The following is an 18,924-nucleotide window of genomic DNA, read 5'->3' on the forward strand; positions in this document are numbered from 1 at the left end:
AGAAACTGGAGAAACTACCAGTCATCGACGCCACGCACCTTTGCCTGCTTGTCCTCGAAGGCCTTCTTCAAGTTGGCATTCAAGTGCTGGCGACGCGACTTCTTGGCCTTGTATTGGACGGCTTCTTCTTGCGGGACGGCAGGTTCGACGACACCCTCAACACTGCGGAGACGGCTCTGTCTCACCGAGCCAGTGATGCTAGCCCGGAAGTTGAGACCGCGCGAAGCGGAATCGGGGGTGTGATAGGCGCTACCGTCAATCGAGCCTCGCGACCCAGGAGTCATGGGGATACGGCCGGCAGCGGTCTTGCGAGGAGTAGAGAAGGGGGACGCCTCGCGGCTTGGGGGTCCTGTGGGAGCAATGTCCACGCCGAGCTTGCGCATCTGTGCCTCGAGAACATCGATGTCTGTGCTCTTGCCCTCGGCCATGCTCATCATTGTAGCAATGGTCTTGGTGACGGCCTCGACGGTTGGTCGGTTCCTGCCGGCGCCACTCGCCTGCGGAATGTCGGCGATTTTGGCACGCAGGAGGGAGACTGCCTCTTCAAGAGCGGCCATCTTGACCTGAATATTCGTGAACGTGGTGCGTAGATCATGCTGGAGCGCACCTTGCTCGGCAGAAAGTGGTGCTTCGAGGATAGCGCCGATGTCGGTGTGTGCGTCAAGAGTCTTGCGGATGCTTGCAAACTGGCCTCGCAGGGTGACAACCTGCTTTGTGAGCAGGTCACGGCATGCATCGAGCTTTTCATCCACTCCCTGCACTCGCTGGTTGTCCAATGATTGTGCAATTGAAGTAATCAGCTCTTCGAATCTCTCAATGTCCTTCAGGGCCATCTTCGTGTCGAGAATGTCTGCAGGCTGGTCGCTGTTCAGAACCATCACCCAGTCATCAATATCAGAGGGTTTCTTGGGCTGCTGGTGCAGAAGGAATCCCGCCATTGACCTAGCATTTATGCCCAATGTATCTACCATAGAGTTGATGTCACGATAGAGTCGCTCGACCTGGCCGGCAATACCTGGCTTCGCAGTCTCGCCCATGTAGTTTTGGTGGGGCAAGAACGGATCCAAGGTATTAACAGGCTCAATGGGCTGAGCTAGTTCATCTCGGAGTCTATCGTCATCGTCATCGTCTGACAAAGACAGAACATCCTCTTCCTGAGACTGAGCTGCCGCATGTGCCCGTGCTTGCTTCTCTTGTTCTTCACGAGCAACATCGCTGGCCTTTCTGAAGTGACCATCACGCTGGGCAATCTGAGTAAGGGATGCCTTGCGCGAGTGCAATGCGCCTGTGGACCCCTTACGGCCGTGTGACTTCTCGGAGAATAACACGTTCTTCTTCCCGCCGACCCGAACTGGGCTCGGTGAACGGTAGGGTTCCCGATTGCCTTGCGCAATGGGGCCCGGGGGAGGAAGCAGTGGCTGCTTAGGGACCTCCCCAAATAGCTGCCGAGGAAGGCGGCCTTTGTCATCCGCGGTTCGAGCGGGACTGCTGAAGAATCCTCCGGTGGAGCTTTGCTCGGAAACTGCACCAAACGAGCTCTCAGCTGATTGCTTGGATTTGGCGATTAATGCTTCGTCGTGTGTGATTTCTTCGCCGCTATCACTGAAGTCTGACTCGCCAGCGGCCTCAGACTCTGCATCGGAGATACCAGATTCTTCAGATTCATCTGGAATTGGAACTGCCTCTTCGACAGATTTGGTCTTTGGCTTTGCGGTGAAGTCAGGCGGCAAGGGTGCCTCCTCGGGGACGGCTGCAGCCTCGGTTTTTTTGGGCTTTGTTAGGAAGTCTGGAGGAAGGGGAGCCTCGTCTGCCTTCGGAGCAGGCTTCTTCTGAGTGAGGAAATCAGGAGGCAGGGGGGCGTCATCCGTCTTCGCGGCAGGTTTCTTCTGAGTGAGGAAGTCTGGAGGAAGGGGAGCATCGTCCGCCTTCGGAGCAGGCTTCTTCTGAGTGAGGAAATCAGGAGGCAGGGGGGCGTCATCTTCAGGTTTTAGTGAAGCCTTCTTCGCCTTGGTGAAATCGGGGGGAAGCGGGGCATCCTCGACAGAGGATTTCGACACGTTGGAAGAAGCAGAAGTATCTCCAGCAGCGTAACTAGCCCGGCTGGTAGAATCTGGTGGCAATGGCGTCTCCACGTCGATGCCTGCTGTGCTAGATAAATTCTTCTTTGGTGTCTCTGTCTTGTCAGACGGTGCTGACAATGGACTGGTCATGCGGTTTTGGTCGGCATTGGTGCCAACCATCGAGAATGCTGGCTTGGTGTTCTCTGTCGAAGTCGCTGTCTTTGAACTGAACATTGATGTGGGAGTCTGTGAAGCGGGTTTGCTTACCCCGCCGAAAATTGAGAATGTATCCTTATTCACAGGCTCGACGTCTTCAGTATCATCCATTGATTCACTCGGCGACAGGCTTCCCTTGCGGGGCGTTGACACCATCTCGTCAAAGGAGCTACCAAATGAGAACGCTCCGGAAGAAGGCTTGTCTGCTTTTGGCAAATCATTGACAGCCGAGCCATCGCCTTTGAAGCTAGACTTCAGCTCAAAGCCACCTTGGGCAGCGCCGAAGGGATTCTTAACCTCGTTGGAAGCTGGAGGAGGGAACGAAGTCTGAGGCTTGGCTCCAAAGGGTGAGGCAGAGCTCTTGGCGAAAGCACTTTCACCAGTAGAGGCCTTCGCGAAGGGCGACTCTTTCGGCTGTGTTGATGCGAACGGTGACTCTGCTGGCTTCTTTGCTGCGAATGGTGACCCGCCCGGCTGTGCCCTCGCAAATCCACTGAAGCCGCCTCCGCCGGAGAAGGCGCTGAAACCCTCACCGCTAACTGCTGCACCTTTGGCTCCGAATGGGTTTGCCGGGGAGCTAGACTGCCCAAGTCCAGATCCCATAGCCCCGAATCCAGACTTCCCGAACTGTGGCTGTCCAGGGGTACTGGGAGTGCCGAATGATGCGCCCGGCTGAGAGGGAGTCCCAAAGGCGGGAGCAGGGGATGATGGCTTTCCAAAGGCCGGACCAGGACTTCCACCAAGCCGGGATGGACTGTCAAATGCTGGGGCACTTTGTTTCCCAAAAGCAGTTGCGCCCATAGTTGAAGCCCCCAGAGCTGATGGGCTACCAAAGGCAGGAGCTCCCGCTGGCTTTCCGAAAGCCGGCTGTCCAAATGCTGATGAACCCCCGAACGATGGCTGTCCAAATGCAGATTGCTGTGCAGGGGCCGGGGCCGGGGTTGAAGCTACGGCCACCTGCGGCTGGGAGGGAGCTTGGGCTGCTTGACCAGACGAAATCAAACCCGAATACTGAATGTTTTGGCGAATGGAATCAGCGTAAACAAACCACCACGATGAGAGGATACCATCGTTGTTCAAAAGAAGAACCCCGGGAAGGGGCGTTGAGCTCTCCAAGATGTCGGAACCAGGAAGCGGCGCAACGACATTTTCCGTGGCTGACAAGTTTGGCGCTAGTCCAATGACCGATGTCTCATCCCCAGAGTCCTTCAACGGGACACTGGCACGTTTGGTGTCGTCACTTACTTCTGTGGTCATGAACTGGCCAACATGAAGTTTTGTTCGTTCCTCGTTGGCCAGAGGTTGGTCAGATCGCGTGATGAGGCCGAGGTCAGTTGACGCAGTCGACGCGACGATCAAGACGTCTCTCAAATGAGGCTTGTACTCTCTGATTCTGGTGATAAATTGGAATGCGGGACCACGCTTCAGCATAAAGCCCATTGTCGAGCAGACTTCCGGCAATTTCTGGATGAGGAACGGTGCCTGCTTGCGGCGGGTTATGATGTAGTATGAAGAAGCTGGGTTCATTCCACTATCATCCTCGGGAATATTTGGTGTGTACGTCACGAAGAAAACATCGTTTTCAAGCCATGCGATTGATGAAACTGTATAGTCATAAGTAAAAGCGCACGTTTTGTTCTGACAGTTATTTGAAACTTACTGTGGCAATCTCCCTCCAGATCAGATGGTCGAGGAACTTCGGCCTTCTTCGTCCCATCTGGGGTCATCTGGTATCCAGTGCCATCGGCCAATCCAGCAATAAGCTGTTTTCCTTTGTTGCTCCATGAAGCACAGCTGACACCATCCTTAAGAACTGGGCCACTGGGTCCAGGGACTAGGCTCCCAGCCTTGAGATCGGCGATAAGAAGCTCGCCGTTAACGGTGACCAGCGCGACTAGTGTAGAAGAAGGGTCAGGGTTTGGTGCCAGTGCTCGTAGCGACACGCCGTTCGTGGGAATTGAAATCGCGGGCTGTGCATTTCCCTGCGTGAGTGTGTTTGTATCGAAAACTGAAATAGTGGGACCATTCTCCGTTGCAAGAATTAAGCCGTCGTCGCCCGGTGTGAATGCCACATGGGTGGGACGTGAAGGAAGGGGAATGGTGGCGATAGGTTGAAACGGCTTCGTTTTCTCCATATCTTCCCCAGCCGGCGCCTCGATTGATTTTCTGATAACATCAGCGGTGCTGATTACCAGCGCGTCTGGTCCAGCGCCAACAACGAGGCCTTTGGTGTGTGCGACAGCCAGAAGTGAGGAGGTAGGAGCAGGGAGCGCATCGTCGGGCCATGCCGTTGGGAGGAAGCGGATGTTTGCGTCCCCGGAGACGCCTTTGAAACCGACTTCCTATATAGACATTAGAAAGGGTGATCATGGTGAATGAGAGCTGTGGTGGGGTAGACATACATCGGTACAGACATCGGGAAGCTCTGGACCAAGCTCCGCAGAGGCGCTTCCCCCAGCGGGGTTTGAAGCACCGAAGTTGAAAGCCATTCTAAGCTTTTCGGAATTGAATGCCCCAGAAGGAGAACGTGTGCTTTCGCTTAGAGGAGAGCTATGTCTGAGGGCATTAGGTGAAGGTGAGTTGGGAGGTGTGGAGAGCGAGCGTCGATGGAGTGACTGAGGACTCCGGGAAAAGAGGTTGAGAGTATGCGCGAAAATCTTGAGGTTGCGCGGCTTCCCAGGGATGAGAAGACGAGCAAAGAATAGAAAGGGACGCAACGGGTATTGCCGATGCGCAAAGGGTTAGAGAGAGAGAAGTCAAGAGAGACTACATAAAAAGCATTGAATGCGAAAATAATGTCCGGCAAAAACACCTTGTTTATGCCTGGTAATTAAGGCTTCAATTTAGGCTGCGGGAGCTTCGTCACTCCAAACAGCTCACTTCCTCTTCACTCCATCTCCAGCTTGCTACCCCATTCGTCCATCCATCCTTCTCGATCTGCCCTGATATTCGAATTTTGCTCTCGTCTCTTCCTATACTCATTCTCTATCCTGATAATCAGTTCAGCTGGTCGCGAATACCAGCGTTGTCACGATGCCGGGCTTCGACTTCACAAACTACAACCGCAATGCGGCGCTCCATGCCAAGGGCGTTCCCCTTCCCAAGGCCACAAGTACCGGTACAACAATTGTGGGCTGTATCTACGATAAGGGTGTTGTGGTACGGTCCCAAACGATGCGAAGAGGTTCATACGAGCTGTGACCTAGGAGCTAACTCGAATCGGAATTACAGATTGCAGCAGATACCCGAGCTACCAGCGGTCCTATAGTAGCAGACAAGGTAAAACATACCGACGAGACCACCTGAATTTTTCTTTTGAAAGATATCTGACCTTCTTTGTCTTTAGAACTGCGAGAAGCTACACTACATCGCGCCGAAGATCTGGTGTGCTGGAGCCGGTACCGCCGCCGATACCGAATTCACCACGGCTCTCATCAGCTCCAACGTCGAACTGCACTCGCTATCAACGGGCCGCGACCCCCGTGTGATCACCTGTATGACGATGCTCAAGCAGCACCTCTTCCGGTACCAAGGCCACATCGGAGCGTACCTGGTTGTTGCAGGCGTGGACCCGACCGGCACTGGCCTGTACACTGTGCACGCACACGGATCGACAGACAAGCTGCCGTATGTGACGATGGGCTCTGGATCGCTGGCTGCGATGTCGGTGTTTGAGTCGACCTGGCAACCAGACCTGGACCGACAGGGTGCCATCGACATCTGCGCCGAGGCAATCAAGGCTGGTATCTTCAACGATCTGGGCTCTGGTAGCAATGTCGACGTGTGTGTGATCGAGAAGGACCAGCCCACCCAGCTGCTCCGCAACTACATGAAACCCAACGACCGCCCGCAGAAGGAGCGCAACTACCGCTTCCCCCGTGGCACCACTGCTTATTTGGACCAGAGGGTTATCAGCAAGGAAGATATGAAGAAATATGTCACGATCGAAACTCTGTCGGGTGATGACAAAATTACTACTGGGGACAGCATGGAAGTTGATACTTAGATTTTCTTGAAGATGCACTGACCAGTGGTCTTCTTGGATTGATTTAATGCACGCGTGGTTTTCTTCTATCTAACTGTGTTTTCTGTACGATCATACTTCGGGAAATACCACGGACATACTGTTCGTGGACTTATGCTACAAGGTTTAGAGCAGTTATCGCCAGGGCAGGAAGTCGGAGTCTTCAGAAACTTGATCTGACTTTCGTGTAGATTGTATGCTCAGCTAAGCACCCTCTGGGCAAGGTAGTATTGAAGCAGGGGTATCGTATCGCTCTATTTTATAACATTTTCTTGTGTAGACATTCATTCACATACCACATCTACCGCCAGTCAAGCCTCGATTCACCAATCTGAGGCCGAGAAGTGAGTTCTTCAACAACCTCAGAGCTTTCAAACTTGCCGACGATCCAAAGGATGTACTCATACTGAGTAGGCGAGATACGACGACCGTCACGGCGATACCGGACAACACCAGCATGATACAAGGCCCGCACGAACTCCGGATCCACGGGCCCGCCGTGTCTGCGAAGATACACGTAAAGCCAGTGAACCATATGGAAAGACTGGCACGGCGTCAAGTGCTTGCAGCAGGAGAGAGCCACTGCCAGCTGGTTTATGAGGTTGACTGCGGCATGGGGGTCGGGGCAACGGCTGTTCCGCGGGCCTGGGTGGTATCTCACGAGGACTTTCTCATCGGGGTGGGGAATAGGCTGCCAGGCTTTGTGGAGGCTGACCTTGAAAGGGGTGTTGTTGTTGAGAAGTCGGAGGATGGGCCAGATGTTCTTCGAATCTCCTGATCGGACAACACCGAGGATCTCCTCGACCGTGTCCGGGTTGGTGAGGTTCATGCGGTGGAACATTTGGTCGAACGTGGTGTGGAAAAGTCTTTGTATTCCCTTATATATGGATGGGTTTGTCCACACTTCAGCTAGGGAAAGCTGGGAGGTTTCGAGTTGTTCGAGGGTCCTGCGGGTGGTTTTGGTAATGGAAGTTTTGCCCTTTTTGGTGAGGGCTAAGAGGAGAAGGCTGTTGTATGGGAGATCGAGGTGATGAAGTTCCCGCATGAAGTTTGGAAAGAATGTGCCTCTGGTATCTTGTGTCACCGTTTCATAAAGATTGAGCAATGAGTAGATAGGCCGATCGGTTGCTCTTGCACTCTGGTTGTACATGGGCCCAGTGGATCGGCCAAGCGTTCGCAGAAGCCAGAGTCGCAAAATGATCTGGTGTTGAGTTGAATGGCTCAGGGGGGCATGCTTGGTTTGTGTTTGAACAAATGGTAGAGGCAAATCGAACCAGACCTGTGACTTGGCAACAGTCGAAATGACTTCGGCATTCGAGAGGCAATCCCGCCATCTTTCAAGCAATTGGTTTCTGGAGACCCTGTCTGCTGAAGACGATGCCAATGCCTCTGTTACGCGAATGACACAGTCCGCCGCACTGTTAACATCAAGCTGGCTAAATATCTTGTCGGGAAATGGCAAGCTTGTCTCCGAATCGCCTTCCATAGTTTCCAACCAAGCTTGAACCAAAGCAGAAGGCCACTGGCTGCGACTGTCTGCATCATGGGTTTCGATGATGAGTTCCTCGGCAAAACGAAAGCTGCGAGTACGCAAGAGCTCGCCAAGCCAAGCATCAACAATTTTGCTGTCCAGATCATGATACCCGAGAATGTTACAGCTCCCAATAGCTTTCCACATAGCCCGGTAGTGCTTCAGCAAAGCTTTGTGGTCCCATGATCCCAGAGTCTTGTTTCGTTCGACGATTATATTCGGTAAAGCGGTAATGATCAGGCAGATTTCGTCGGTTGAAATCAATCCCAACTCTAACGCCCGATTAATCGCATTCAAAACAGCGGTTCGTTTGCCGCGTTTCGTCTTCGTTCGAACAAAGATTTCGACAGCTGCAGCGTAATTTCCCGATCCCCGGGTGTTCAGGAATGGATCGTCTAAGAAGGCAATTGCTTCTGTAAGGTCTGGGTCTGAGCGAGCAAGTAACCGCTCGAATATCTGCCGGCTGTAACGCGGCTCCCGGTGGAGGTCAATTCTCAACCGACGAGTGAAATCCCTTGCATCTTCAATGCCCCAGTTCTTCCCATTTAGAAATGCTTCCAGCATCTGCTCTCGCGTGGCTTGGTTCGCATTGGCGGGATACAACAGAGGAGGATGAGTAGTATAAAATTCGGTAGGTTCGGGTCCAGGCTCCGGGTTCTGGTCAGAGAAAGAGAAAGGTAGTTCAGGAGGACTCAAAAAAGGATCGGCGAGACCTTCAAAGGACAATTAGCGGATACTTAAAAGACTTTTCATGTCTCGTAGCACATACTCTGAGTTTCAAACGGCGCTCTCTGCCACGGATGGTCGGTCCACTTCATGTGCTCCCTCCCATTGCGGCCAAACAGACACGCGATATCTTCAGCCGGACCTCCCCCTAGGCTTGCCAGAGCAGTATTTCTTCGCTTTGCTAGGCGTCGTCGTGCTTCCAATGGTCCGGGAACGCAGCTCCCATGGCGCCGTTGACCGTTGGCGAAGCGACGAAACGTGGCTGCAAGTAGGTCATCGCTGATCCAGGGGTGGTCAAGTGTTGGAGTAACTGGTGGCTTTAGAGCATGCCGGTAGGCATGTCTGCCGAAAGACATGGGGTTGGCTATGGCATGTGCAGGCCAATTGCTGTCTTGGGCTTGTCGCAAGCACTTGCTATCAACTTTCGCATGGCAGCTTTCCGGTTCTTGGCGTGATGACTAATCCCCACATCGAGGGCTCCAGGGCGGTGGACGAGTCAACGGGCCAATCTTTGGGCTTCCATTATCATCACTTGTCCACATGTGTATCATATTTTGATTTGTGGCGTTCATATATTTACTTTAGCCATTATCTTTTTGTTTTGTATGTTTAGCTTGTTTCTGTTTAACCCAGGTTTTTCTCATGCCATGCTCTATTAAATCGTTCGAAGCAGCCTTGGCTGAATACCAAATGTTCGCATACGTTGTATGGAAATGGATTTCTATGGAAGACAGAAGGAAATTGAAATCATAAGCACAACGCCAATGCAATGCATGCAAAATTTTGCCCACCAATGATATCACATGCTAATCATCTCGGAGAGGACATAATGGAACGGTGTGGTAAAACGAAAGACGACCTAGGTCATGACGACCTCGGGAGAAAGCGAGGGAACAGGAACTCAGGAAGCAGCTTCACCTTCACTGGGAAGAGGCTTCCGCCCCGTCACCACATAAAAGTCCATATAAGCATGGACACTTCGGTCCTGTATACACTTCCTCACATCGACGAGAAAGACTTCAATTTCAGGTTTCGACCACCCCAGAGCAAGAAAGGGCTTATATGACCACCCAGACAAAGCATCAAGCCAGTTGTGCTCACTCCAAGTGCCGATGGCCTTTAGCTTCTCATCCTCCGGCCAGGGATTCATGGGGATTTTGAAGAGTCGTGATTCAACGTCGACGAATCCTATCTCTCTCATCCATTGCGCAATCCGGTGCGCGATCCGGAATTGTCTTGGTGGATCGGCATCCCGACTCGATCGTACATTAAGGTCTACCCAATCATGTATGGCGAATGCGCTGTATCCGCCGTCTTGGTTTTCGGGAGGCATGGTCCCATCGTCGCATTTCGGTTTCGGGTCGAGCTCGTGACATTCAATGTATGCTCCCGGCTTGAGGTGTTTGAATGCCTGTCGTAGTAGACGTTTGAATGATGGCATGGCCCCGGTCATGTGGCCGATGTGAATGAAATCAAAATAATTCTTCTTCCATAGCCACTCTTCTTCGGTGGCATCATCGATCAGGAAATGGACGTTGGGCGGAACTTCGGTTGGCTGCACTGGGGACAGATCCGTCCCTATTATTTCGGTGTTTGGAAACAAGGCCGCTGCAAGACAAGTTGTGGTTAGACAGGAATTTCAGGGCTGGGATAGGTGATCATACACATCTCTATGGGCCATATCCCTGAGCCGGTACCAATATCAAGAATATGTTTTGGGTCTTGGAGGGGAACATGGAATAGCTTTCCATCCATCGTCATTTTGAACATGTGATGTTGCATGTCTAGGCGTTCTATCTCCTGTTCATCATTGGGGTATATATAAGCTAAACAATGAATTAGCCATGCTGTGCAAGATCTGATAGAGCCGGGTTCACAAACATACCTCCCTCGTGGTACCGGTGATAGGTTCTTCCATTCTCAACAGGGTAATCGGTTACACTGGCAGTCAATGACTGTGTGTCACTGTTATGATATGGTCAGTCACGCCAGTCTTTGATTTGGTGGAGAAATAAGAGGAGAGAAGGGCGAAGGTAGTATTACCACTGGTCAGCATGAGGTGCCTTCACAATTTTACGTTAGCAAGAAAACCGATAGTAAAATAGCCACCAGAATATCAATAACAGTAGAGTATTGACATGTGGACCATACTATATAAGAGAAACAAACTCACCGGACGTCTAGCACCCATGTTCACCTCGATCTCATCCAGCAGGGATCAATAGTGGCAAGTATCAGAGCGCTCTGCGGGATGGCGGGTGAGCTGTTCCTTGGTGAAGTGGAATCAGGAATTAATCTGATACTCCATTCCACGTCCCAGTATAAAGACAGAAAGACTCAGACTGACGCAAATCCGGACATGATTGAAAAGAGAAAGAGGGGAAGAGCCCGACAGCTTGGGTTAAGTTATAATCTGGCAGGGCGGGAGGACAATCCCGACAACTATAATTCAGGCGTAAGATCAACATTTGAAATTGAAAAACAAAAAGCAAAAGCAAAAGCAAATGCAAACCCCGGTAAGTGGAGCTCTACAAGAATGGTAAAGGTAGAGTACCTGAGGAGTATGAAAGAGTAAGCTTGGAAGATGCCCAGGCGCTTTAGGCGTGAAATCAATTAAAAGCGGAAATAATACCCTTGTAAGTTCCCTGTTTTCGGTGGAAAAAGGTTTAGTTTTCTAGTGGAATTGATTGGACGAAATTAAAATGTAATTATAAATTTTTTACTTCATATTCTTTTTCCATTTCGCTTTTCCCTTTTTAGATATTTCACCTATCTGGAATACACACAAAATATTAACCAATTTCCTTTCGATTCAGAAGGAAAAGATCATGAAGTCCAACACATTTTTCGGCTGTACGATGTTCCAAGTTGGACTGTTGGATTGATATGTTGTAGAAGGACTCTTTTTCCGACGATCCTCCGGCTCCCTGACGTGGGACCCTGGATGGTACATAAAAGATACATGTTCTCCCAGACATTTGACCCAGGGGACATTATCTCGATCCTCGCGATCGAAGGCTCCGAGCTGGTTGAGGTCGATCGACCAATGGAGGTCGGTCCCATCTAGCTGGGAATATGCAACCCGCCCAGCCACGGGCCGCCTTCAACCTTTCTGCTGGGATTTTTCCCTTTAAATTCAGCCCGATCAGCAGAAATCATTTCCAAGAACACCTGTGCAGAATTCTGCAGGGTCATCCTAGAAATAGTAATGGAAATTATTCCCCGAGGTTATACGATTTCTCTCTTTTTCCATACATATGAAGCCTTCAAATCAAAATCAAAAGTAAAAGTTCCGCTGATAATAATGGGGTCCTAGACTGGAAACTCTCGGCCCCGTACGGAGTAGAGACGTGGAGCTGTTGGGATTTCCCCTTTCCTCTCTCAAATTGAATTTCATATAATCCGTAACAGTCACGGGTACTCCGTACCCATACAGTGCCCACGCCAAGGCCTATTAATGCGCATACTCCGTATTCGGTTTTGAGTCGAATATCAAAGTGTCGGAAAAATTCCGGAAGATTTACGAAGTCCCGTATAATGCTCGAAGTTTCCTTTGTTCTTTTTCCTCCCCTGATGCATGACGACTCGGATCCGTACCGTAATTAGGTCTGGCGGTGGGAAAGAAAGGAGATGATCTGTCAGAATTAGTGTCACTCGGGGCGCTCTGAAAGCCTGGACTTTCTCTTATTTCTCCAAATTGGCTCCGAAAGGAGGGGCACAGGGGATCTGGAAGTGCGTCACGGAACATGCACAATAGTTTCCGGTACTCTGGGTCTTCATATTGATTTCAATCTTTTATTTTTATTTATTGTTCAATCTGGTTCGTCTGGAGTACCCAAGAGTTTCCACCCCGAGCTTCTAGACCTAGGACTCTTCTATCAGCGCTCTCGTGCAGATGTCGATCAAACAAAGGCGTGATTATAGTTAGCGTGTAGGATATCTTGGAGACGGAAATTACGAAGGTACCCAGGTGTATCCCCTAATTTCATGTGCAAAACGTTCCAACCCTACACAAAAACACCTACAAAGCTATCAATGTATTAACCTTCTGGACTCGGAGTACTCCGAATCAACGACTATTCGAATGTTATCTTATATATTATTACTGATGCGACAGAAAGAGGGGGTGGGGGAGGGGAAAGCATAACGCGTCAACAATGGGTCAGTAGTGCAACCTTGCAGATATGAATCCCAAGCACAGCACCCCTGCAGCCGTCCCAAAAATAATTCTTTCGCTGCCATGGTGTCGGGTTTCCATGCAAAGGGAACCTCCCGGGAATTTGTTGGAATTGAAATTCACCCGGACCCGGCGACTGGGAAAGTTTGTTCGGGTTCCATCGTGTCGGTAACGCCGGCCCCAGAGCCAATTTCCAAGGTTTCAAGTTGGGACCTGCACATGTGTATACATATCTATTTTGACGGGCTTTTCAATCGGTTTTTTTGGGGGGCTAATTACCTGTGTACGTTGACGTAATTTTCCGGGTTAATTTATGTCTCTGATGCTACATAAGTACGACAGTAGATGCGTGGTTCGTTGAACCACAACCCATGAACTGCTAGCCTTGGAAGTTGGCACACCGTAGCGGAGCAGCTCGGTAGTGGAGACAGCCCTTAGTTGTTTCCAAGGTTTTCATTTTGAAGTCGTTTTAGTCGTTAAAATTCATTTGTACTCCACTATAAGCGGGTCTTGTACGGTGTATTTACCATGGTTCCTTTTATGTGGGGAGACAGATAGGGCATTGGAAATTACCTAGGTAGCTACAACATACAGATTTTGTTATTTACCTAGATAAGTGTTCACAACCGAATAAGTCCGAGTACAAAGGCCCAAGCCGAGACACATGTTACACGATATGCCAAGGCTCTGACAATCAGATAATGGCCTATCGCCGAGTCTAAGACGAGAAACAACGTACTCACTTTACTATGCTCACTGTGCTACTCCGTATGTATGTAGTACCGAGTGGGCAGAGCTGTACATCGGAAACTTCAGCTGGCCAATATGTATTTGACCAGGGGAAGAAGAAAGAGCAAGTGTCAGGCGTTCTAAGCAAATGTATGCACGGAAATCACCTTGGGCTGCAACCTTGCTCCCGCCCTCGGGCCAACTACATGCACATGGAGTATGTTCTTAGCTCCATTCTTGACAACTCATCTACTTCTTAAATAGCCAAAGTCTATTGGAGGCGTTTTTGAGTCAAGTAAGACATACTGCCTGGAATCCTTGCCAACGTGCATATCGGCCCATTGCCCGTCTTGGGTCTTTCGCTAAACGTATTTGATACTACGTGTCATGCATATGGAACGGCCTACTGGCGAAAAGGGCAGACCGCTTGAGTATCCTCGCATATAATTATCCCCCACAAATAATACCACTAGGTTTTATTGGCTGCGGATGAGATAGACCTGTCTATCCGCAAGAATTATCACTTCGCAGGGCGACGTTTTCCTCAGCTTGGGGGTTGCACTGAGGACGCACGACGATACAAATACGGGCCTAAACAGAAGAAATGAAAAAAGAAACTTCCCTTTGCCATATTCTTTTACTTCAAATGCTGGTAAATCAAACCCATCAATCAACCATTAACCCTGTTGTGAATGTAGGTGCGGGGTGTATTATTCACAGGAATGATCGGCTAGACAGATCCACACAGTTCAATTCATGGTCTCGGCGAAAACCCGCAGCACGTTCTCACGTTTATACGGAGTAGAGGGGAACAAGGTTTCCAAAGGGACCCATCGTCTAAGCAAAGTTAATAATATTTGGAATTGGAACTGCAAATCATTTACTAAAATCCGAATACGACTGGCCCTAGGTGGAAGCCAGACGCCCCATCGACACGGCTCAGTACTAAAAGGCGTGAGCACCACACAACTGTCAGACGCAAGCGAAATGTAGATCATGCACGTCTACGCCGTATTGCTCTGGAAAGGAAAATCATCCAATAACACCCTGTCATCCACCAATGAGGAGTTAGTCAAAATGTTGAACCTAGTATCATCCTTGTCGACATTCCTTTTAGGGCTTGGTTCCATTCAGAAAATTACTCTACACTATACGTTGTAGGTCTCGCTCTAGAAGGGCCTTTGTTCACTCTCTCGGACAGTCTAACTGGTCAATCAGCAGACTTATCTCCACTGCCGTGAGCTTTATTGGCTGGAACGTGTCCATCCTATAGAATCCATGCAACTATGCGAGGGAGAAAACAAAGGATGGCTGGGGCATGCGTTGGACGTAGTATGCTGATAGTGATGTAACTATACCATGGGAATTATCCGTACTTAGTATATGCATGTCGCTTTGCTTAATGTTCTGATCCCTGTTCCCTTTTACTTTCTCGGAATGTGCAAATCTTCTAGAAGACGACGTATTTATAGACGACACATATAGGCATGTGATCCTTCTATTATGTATTCTATGGTGATTGGTTGCTGTCCAACTACGTAAGTCATCCCTCCATATCCTAGGCGAGGTGTCATCTTCTTGGACTCGTCTTCTTTTAGCGCGGGGTTAGGTTGGCTTACCTGCTTTGCAGGCTCAGTTTTGTGTCGTTCGCGAAAGTCAGTTTTCCGAGTTGCGGTGAAAGAAAGACAACAGAGGATCTCTTCAAGTGAATATATATATCAGCGTTCTCACATGCTCTTCGTCTTTAACCACGAAATATAAGTAAGACTTCAACAAAATTATACATGCTTAGCCCAATGGCTGGAATAACAACGATATAACTAAATGAAAAGAGTATTTAAATCGGTTAATATATACATGCAGGATAGAACGCAATCAGCTTACTTCCTAACCGGGTTATATTGATATCGGGGCGGATAAATCAAAACCCGACATGACGCACCTTGTGATCTCGAAGGGCTCGAGACGCAGTGCATCAACGAAGCTTTGGCGAGGACATATTTTGATTCTGCATATATTATCTCGAAGAAATATTGAAAATTTGCATATTTTCTTCCTTGATGTTTCGTCTCGTTAGTTTTGTGAAGGGGGTGGGGTACTAAAGCGCCATTTCGTGTGCTGACGCGCGACGCGCAGAGCCTCGCCGGACAAAAAGCCTGGGAATCTGCCGCATGATTTTGCCTTCCATAAGTTTGACTTTCAATGGTGCGGCAAGCACCAGCTCGCTCCGCAAGGAGCCGGGTGACGCCTGCCCGTCAACCAAAGCGTCAGAGACAGACAGATGATCATACTCCAGATGTCTATCAGGAACTGTTGGAGGAGGCTGAAGCCAGAGATCCCGAGCAATTTGCTTCAGACAGGCCGATAAAGAGGCGCAAAGCCGGGGTTACGAAAGCTATCCCTGTGGGATTAGAGGCCTCGGAACAAACACATCAGGGCGCAGAAGCAAACAAAGATAGCACCCAGGCAGTGCAAACCATTTACGATTCATCGACATCAGATGAATCAGACGTTGACTGGGAAGACGTTGAATTACAGCAACCGCCGCAGTTTTTGTTGAATAAACAATTTGCTTCACAAGGCGACGACGAGATGCTCCAGATCACATTAGAGCAAGAACCCAAGAAGCACAAAAAAGCAATTCAACGAAGAAAGCCCTTAAATGGAGCCGAGAGAAAAGTCAGATTGGATGTGCACAAATGTCATATTCTTTGCCTTCTTGGTCATGTTCAGTTGCGCAACATGTGGTGTAATGACGAGGAACTACAGGTGAGCGTTGGCCCGCTTGCATATATCGATTGAAGTCTAACAGCATCGTAGGAATTCTTAAAGAAGACACTGTCTAGGAAAGTAGTCGCACTTCTGCATCCAGATGAGGATAAACCACATTATACCAGATCCACAACGTTCATGGACGGTCTCAACCAGGCTGGAGATACCTTCGCACGCAGATTTCGGGTTACCAAGCCAGGAATGAAACGGGCTCACTGGGCGGAAGATGAATCGCAATTGAAGCAGAAATTGGTATCCTTCACAGGTTTTACATCAACAATTATTCACTGACACGAATATATAGGAGTCAATCATGTCAAACGCTGAAGTCTTTTTGTCTAAAGGGGATTTTCGAACACAAGCAAAGACCATGGAAGGTTCCCGGGACTTCGGGGCTCAGCTATTCTGTGCCCTGTTACGGTCTGTAGCTGTGGAGGCGAGACTTGTTTGCTCATTGCAACCGTTGCCATTTTCTGGCACTGTGAAAGACATGACGCCGTCCAAACCAAAGCATCAATATATTGTGATATCGTCAGATGACCATGGATCCTCAACGGATGAACGCAGCAAGAGCGAAAAGTCACCTGCAGCTTCAAGGACTCGACGGATTGGACAGCCTAAATTTACCCCCTCGCGTCCCCCACAACCAAAGTTACACTCAGGTATGTTCCCAGTAACTGTTAGTCTACAGCCAACTAACACGCACAGGTCTAATTCCGACATCGCGAGACTCGTCGTTTCCAGTGTTTTGGGTGGAAGCTTTCAACCAAGCTGCACAGAAATGGGTTCCAATTGACCCTGTCGTGACAAAATCTCTTGCTAAACCTTCGAAATTTGAACCACCCGCGAGCGATTCGCTGAATTTGATGAATTATGTGGTTGCCTTTGAGGATGACGCCTCTGCAAGAGACGTCACTCGCCGCTATGTAAAAGCATTCAATGCCAAAACGCGGAAGCTCCGCGTGGAAACCACACGGAATGGGGAGGAGTGGTGGGATAAGGCACTAAAGGCCTATGAAAAACCCTTCTTCGAGGATCGGGATGAGGCAGAGATTAGTGAACTAACATCCAAATCAGCAGCTGAGCCCATGCCACGCAATATCCAAGACTTCAAGGACCATCCCGTCTATGCGCTTGGGCGACACGTCCGTCGCAATGAAGTGATCTATCCCAAACGCGTCATTGGGCACGTGGGATTGGGGAAAAGCACAGCACGGAGTGAGACATCAGAACCTGTTTACCGTCGATCTGACGTGCATATTGTGCGAAGCTCCGACAAATGGTATCGCCTTGGGCGGGATGTCAGAGTTGGCGAGCAGCCTCTCAAGCGTGTTGCTGCAAGCCGAAATAAGGGCGGAGGCTTCAGTGATGATGAAGATGAAAACGAGCCCCAGGAGACTACCTTATACGCCGAGTTCCAGACAGATATCTACGTTCCACCACCGGTGATTCAGGGAAGAATCCCGAAGAACGCATATGGAAACCTCGACGTCTATGTGCCCAGTATGGTTCCGCCTGGCGGTGTTCACATCAAGCGGCCGGAGGCTGCTCGAGCTGCTCGTATCCTTGGCATTGACTATGCTGACGCGGTCACTGGATTTGACTTTAGAGGCCGTCGTGGAACTGCTGTACTCGGGGGAATTGTTATTGCCGTCGAGTACCAGGAGGCGCTCGAGGAAGTTTTGCGGGGTCTCGAAGATGAGAGGCGGAATGCCGCACTGGAGGCAAGAACCGCGGAGGCTCTGCGGCTTTGGCGCCTCTTTTTGATGAAGCTTAGGATTGCAGAAAGAGTCAAGGAATATGCTGGCGATGACGAGGAACAAAATCTCGAAGATATTGAAAACGAAATGGACGCTGAAGATGCTGGTGGTGGTTTCTTTCCTGAACCAGACCAACCATCCCATAGCCCGCCTCCAAGATCTCTGGGAAAGGGCAAAATGGTACATGATCAGCACTATCCCGAAGACTACACAGAAAACGAAATGGAACCATCATTGGGCAAGGAGGATACCCTTGGAGGGGGATTTCTGCCCGATGATCAAGATCCAGCCTCGAACTCGGTGGAGCTTTCAAAGCCTGCACCTTTGACCATTAACCGGACATCGATCCCTGAGAGTACCGCCAGGAACAAAGCAGCGAAAACCCCTCGCTACTCACTGGTGGTTGTCCCAAATCACGAATTGAACCCGACCTCCGTACCCCAAGTCCTCGCAGGATCATCGGACAAAGTTCCTATCGCAGTAGATTCATCCACTGGCTCCAAATCCGCAAGCGTGGTTACTATCTCCCGGCCGCCGTCACCAGTGCCCATCTATGATTCTGACAGTGAGATCGAGAAGGGATCTTTGCTTTCTGAGGATCCCGAAGATGAGGATGCAATTCCCGAATGGCTGATGTCTGGCGAGGAATAATTTTCCATAAATCAGACTGTTTAGTATGTTACCTATGTATGTTGGACATAGATTATCCTAGGAATGGGGCTCAATGGAAGCATGTACTCAGCGGCAATCTCATGAACCGTTGGGTCTATCGAAGAATGAGTTAGACCAGAGATGAGTGTGTGCCATGGACTGATACCCTGGAGTGGTCTACTTCTTGAGGAACGGGCCAGGGGATATATAGCTTATTCTTCCCTTTCTTACCGCTCGATGCTGCACTTCGTGTACATCACGAGGCTGTCTTCCCCAGT

At 49.9% G+C, this 18,924-nt stretch overlaps 5 protein-coding genes across 5 annotated transcripts; 2 read left to right on the forward strand and 3 right to left on the reverse strand.

The window, feature by feature from the left end:
- Positions 1–14: 14 nt before the first annotated feature.
- Positions 15–4,765, reverse strand: N7525_001544 (FG-nucleoporin NUP159; the record flags this gene model as incomplete). The annotated part of the gene is made up of 3 exons (XM_061211944.1): positions 15–3,880; positions 3,937–4,618; positions 4,679–4,765. 3 exons carry the CDS (start codon positions 4,763–4,765, stop codon positions 15–17), a joined length of 4,635 nt encoding a protein of 1,544 aa, XP_061071170.1.
- A 544-nt stretch (positions 4,766–5,309) lies between these two features.
- On the forward strand, positions 5,310–6,282 carry pup1 (proteasome core particle subunit beta 2; the record flags this gene model as incomplete). Its single annotated transcript, XM_002557804.1, has 3 exons — positions 5,310–5,435; positions 5,508–5,555; positions 5,623–6,282. The coding sequence occupies 3 exons, from the start codon at positions 5,310–5,312 to the stop codon at positions 6,280–6,282; spliced, it is 834 nt and encodes a 277-aa protein (XP_002557850.1).
- A 319-nt stretch (positions 6,283–6,601) lies between these two features.
- Positions 6,602–8,913, reverse strand: N7525_001546 (uncharacterized protein; the record flags this gene model as incomplete). The annotated part of the gene is made up of 2 exons (XM_002557803.2): positions 6,602–8,544; positions 8,601–8,913. The coding sequence occupies 2 exons, from the start codon at positions 8,911–8,913 to the stop codon at positions 6,602–6,604; spliced, it is 2,256 nt and encodes a 751-aa protein (XP_002557849.2).
- A 545-nt stretch (positions 8,914–9,458) lies between these two features.
- N7525_001547 (class I SAM-dependent methyltransferase) lies at positions 9,459–10,748 on the reverse strand (the record flags this gene model as incomplete). Its single annotated transcript, XM_061211945.1, has 4 exons — positions 9,459–10,165; positions 10,222–10,383; positions 10,443–10,512; positions 10,731–10,748. 4 exons carry the CDS (start codon positions 10,746–10,748, stop codon positions 9,459–9,461), a joined length of 957 nt encoding a protein of 318 aa, XP_061071171.1.
- A 4,917-nt stretch (positions 10,749–15,665) lies between these two features.
- N7525_001548 (uncharacterized protein) lies at positions 15,666–18,646 on the forward strand (the record flags this gene model as incomplete). Its single annotated transcript, XM_002557801.2, has 4 exons — positions 15,666–16,232; positions 16,284–16,487; positions 16,540–16,897; positions 16,944–18,646. 4 exons carry the CDS (start codon positions 15,666–15,668, stop codon positions 18,644–18,646), a joined length of 2,832 nt encoding a protein of 943 aa, XP_002557847.2.
- Between the last annotated feature and the right edge of the window lie 278 nt (positions 18,647–18,924).

The sequence above is a fragment of the Penicillium rubens genome, assembly GCF_028828025.1.
Source record: "Penicillium rubens strain IBT 27055 chromosome Unknown utg000001l_segment0_segment0, whole genome shotgun sequence".
Taxonomy (NCBI): domain Eukaryota; kingdom Fungi; phylum Ascomycota; class Eurotiomycetes; order Eurotiales; family Aspergillaceae; genus Penicillium; species Penicillium rubens.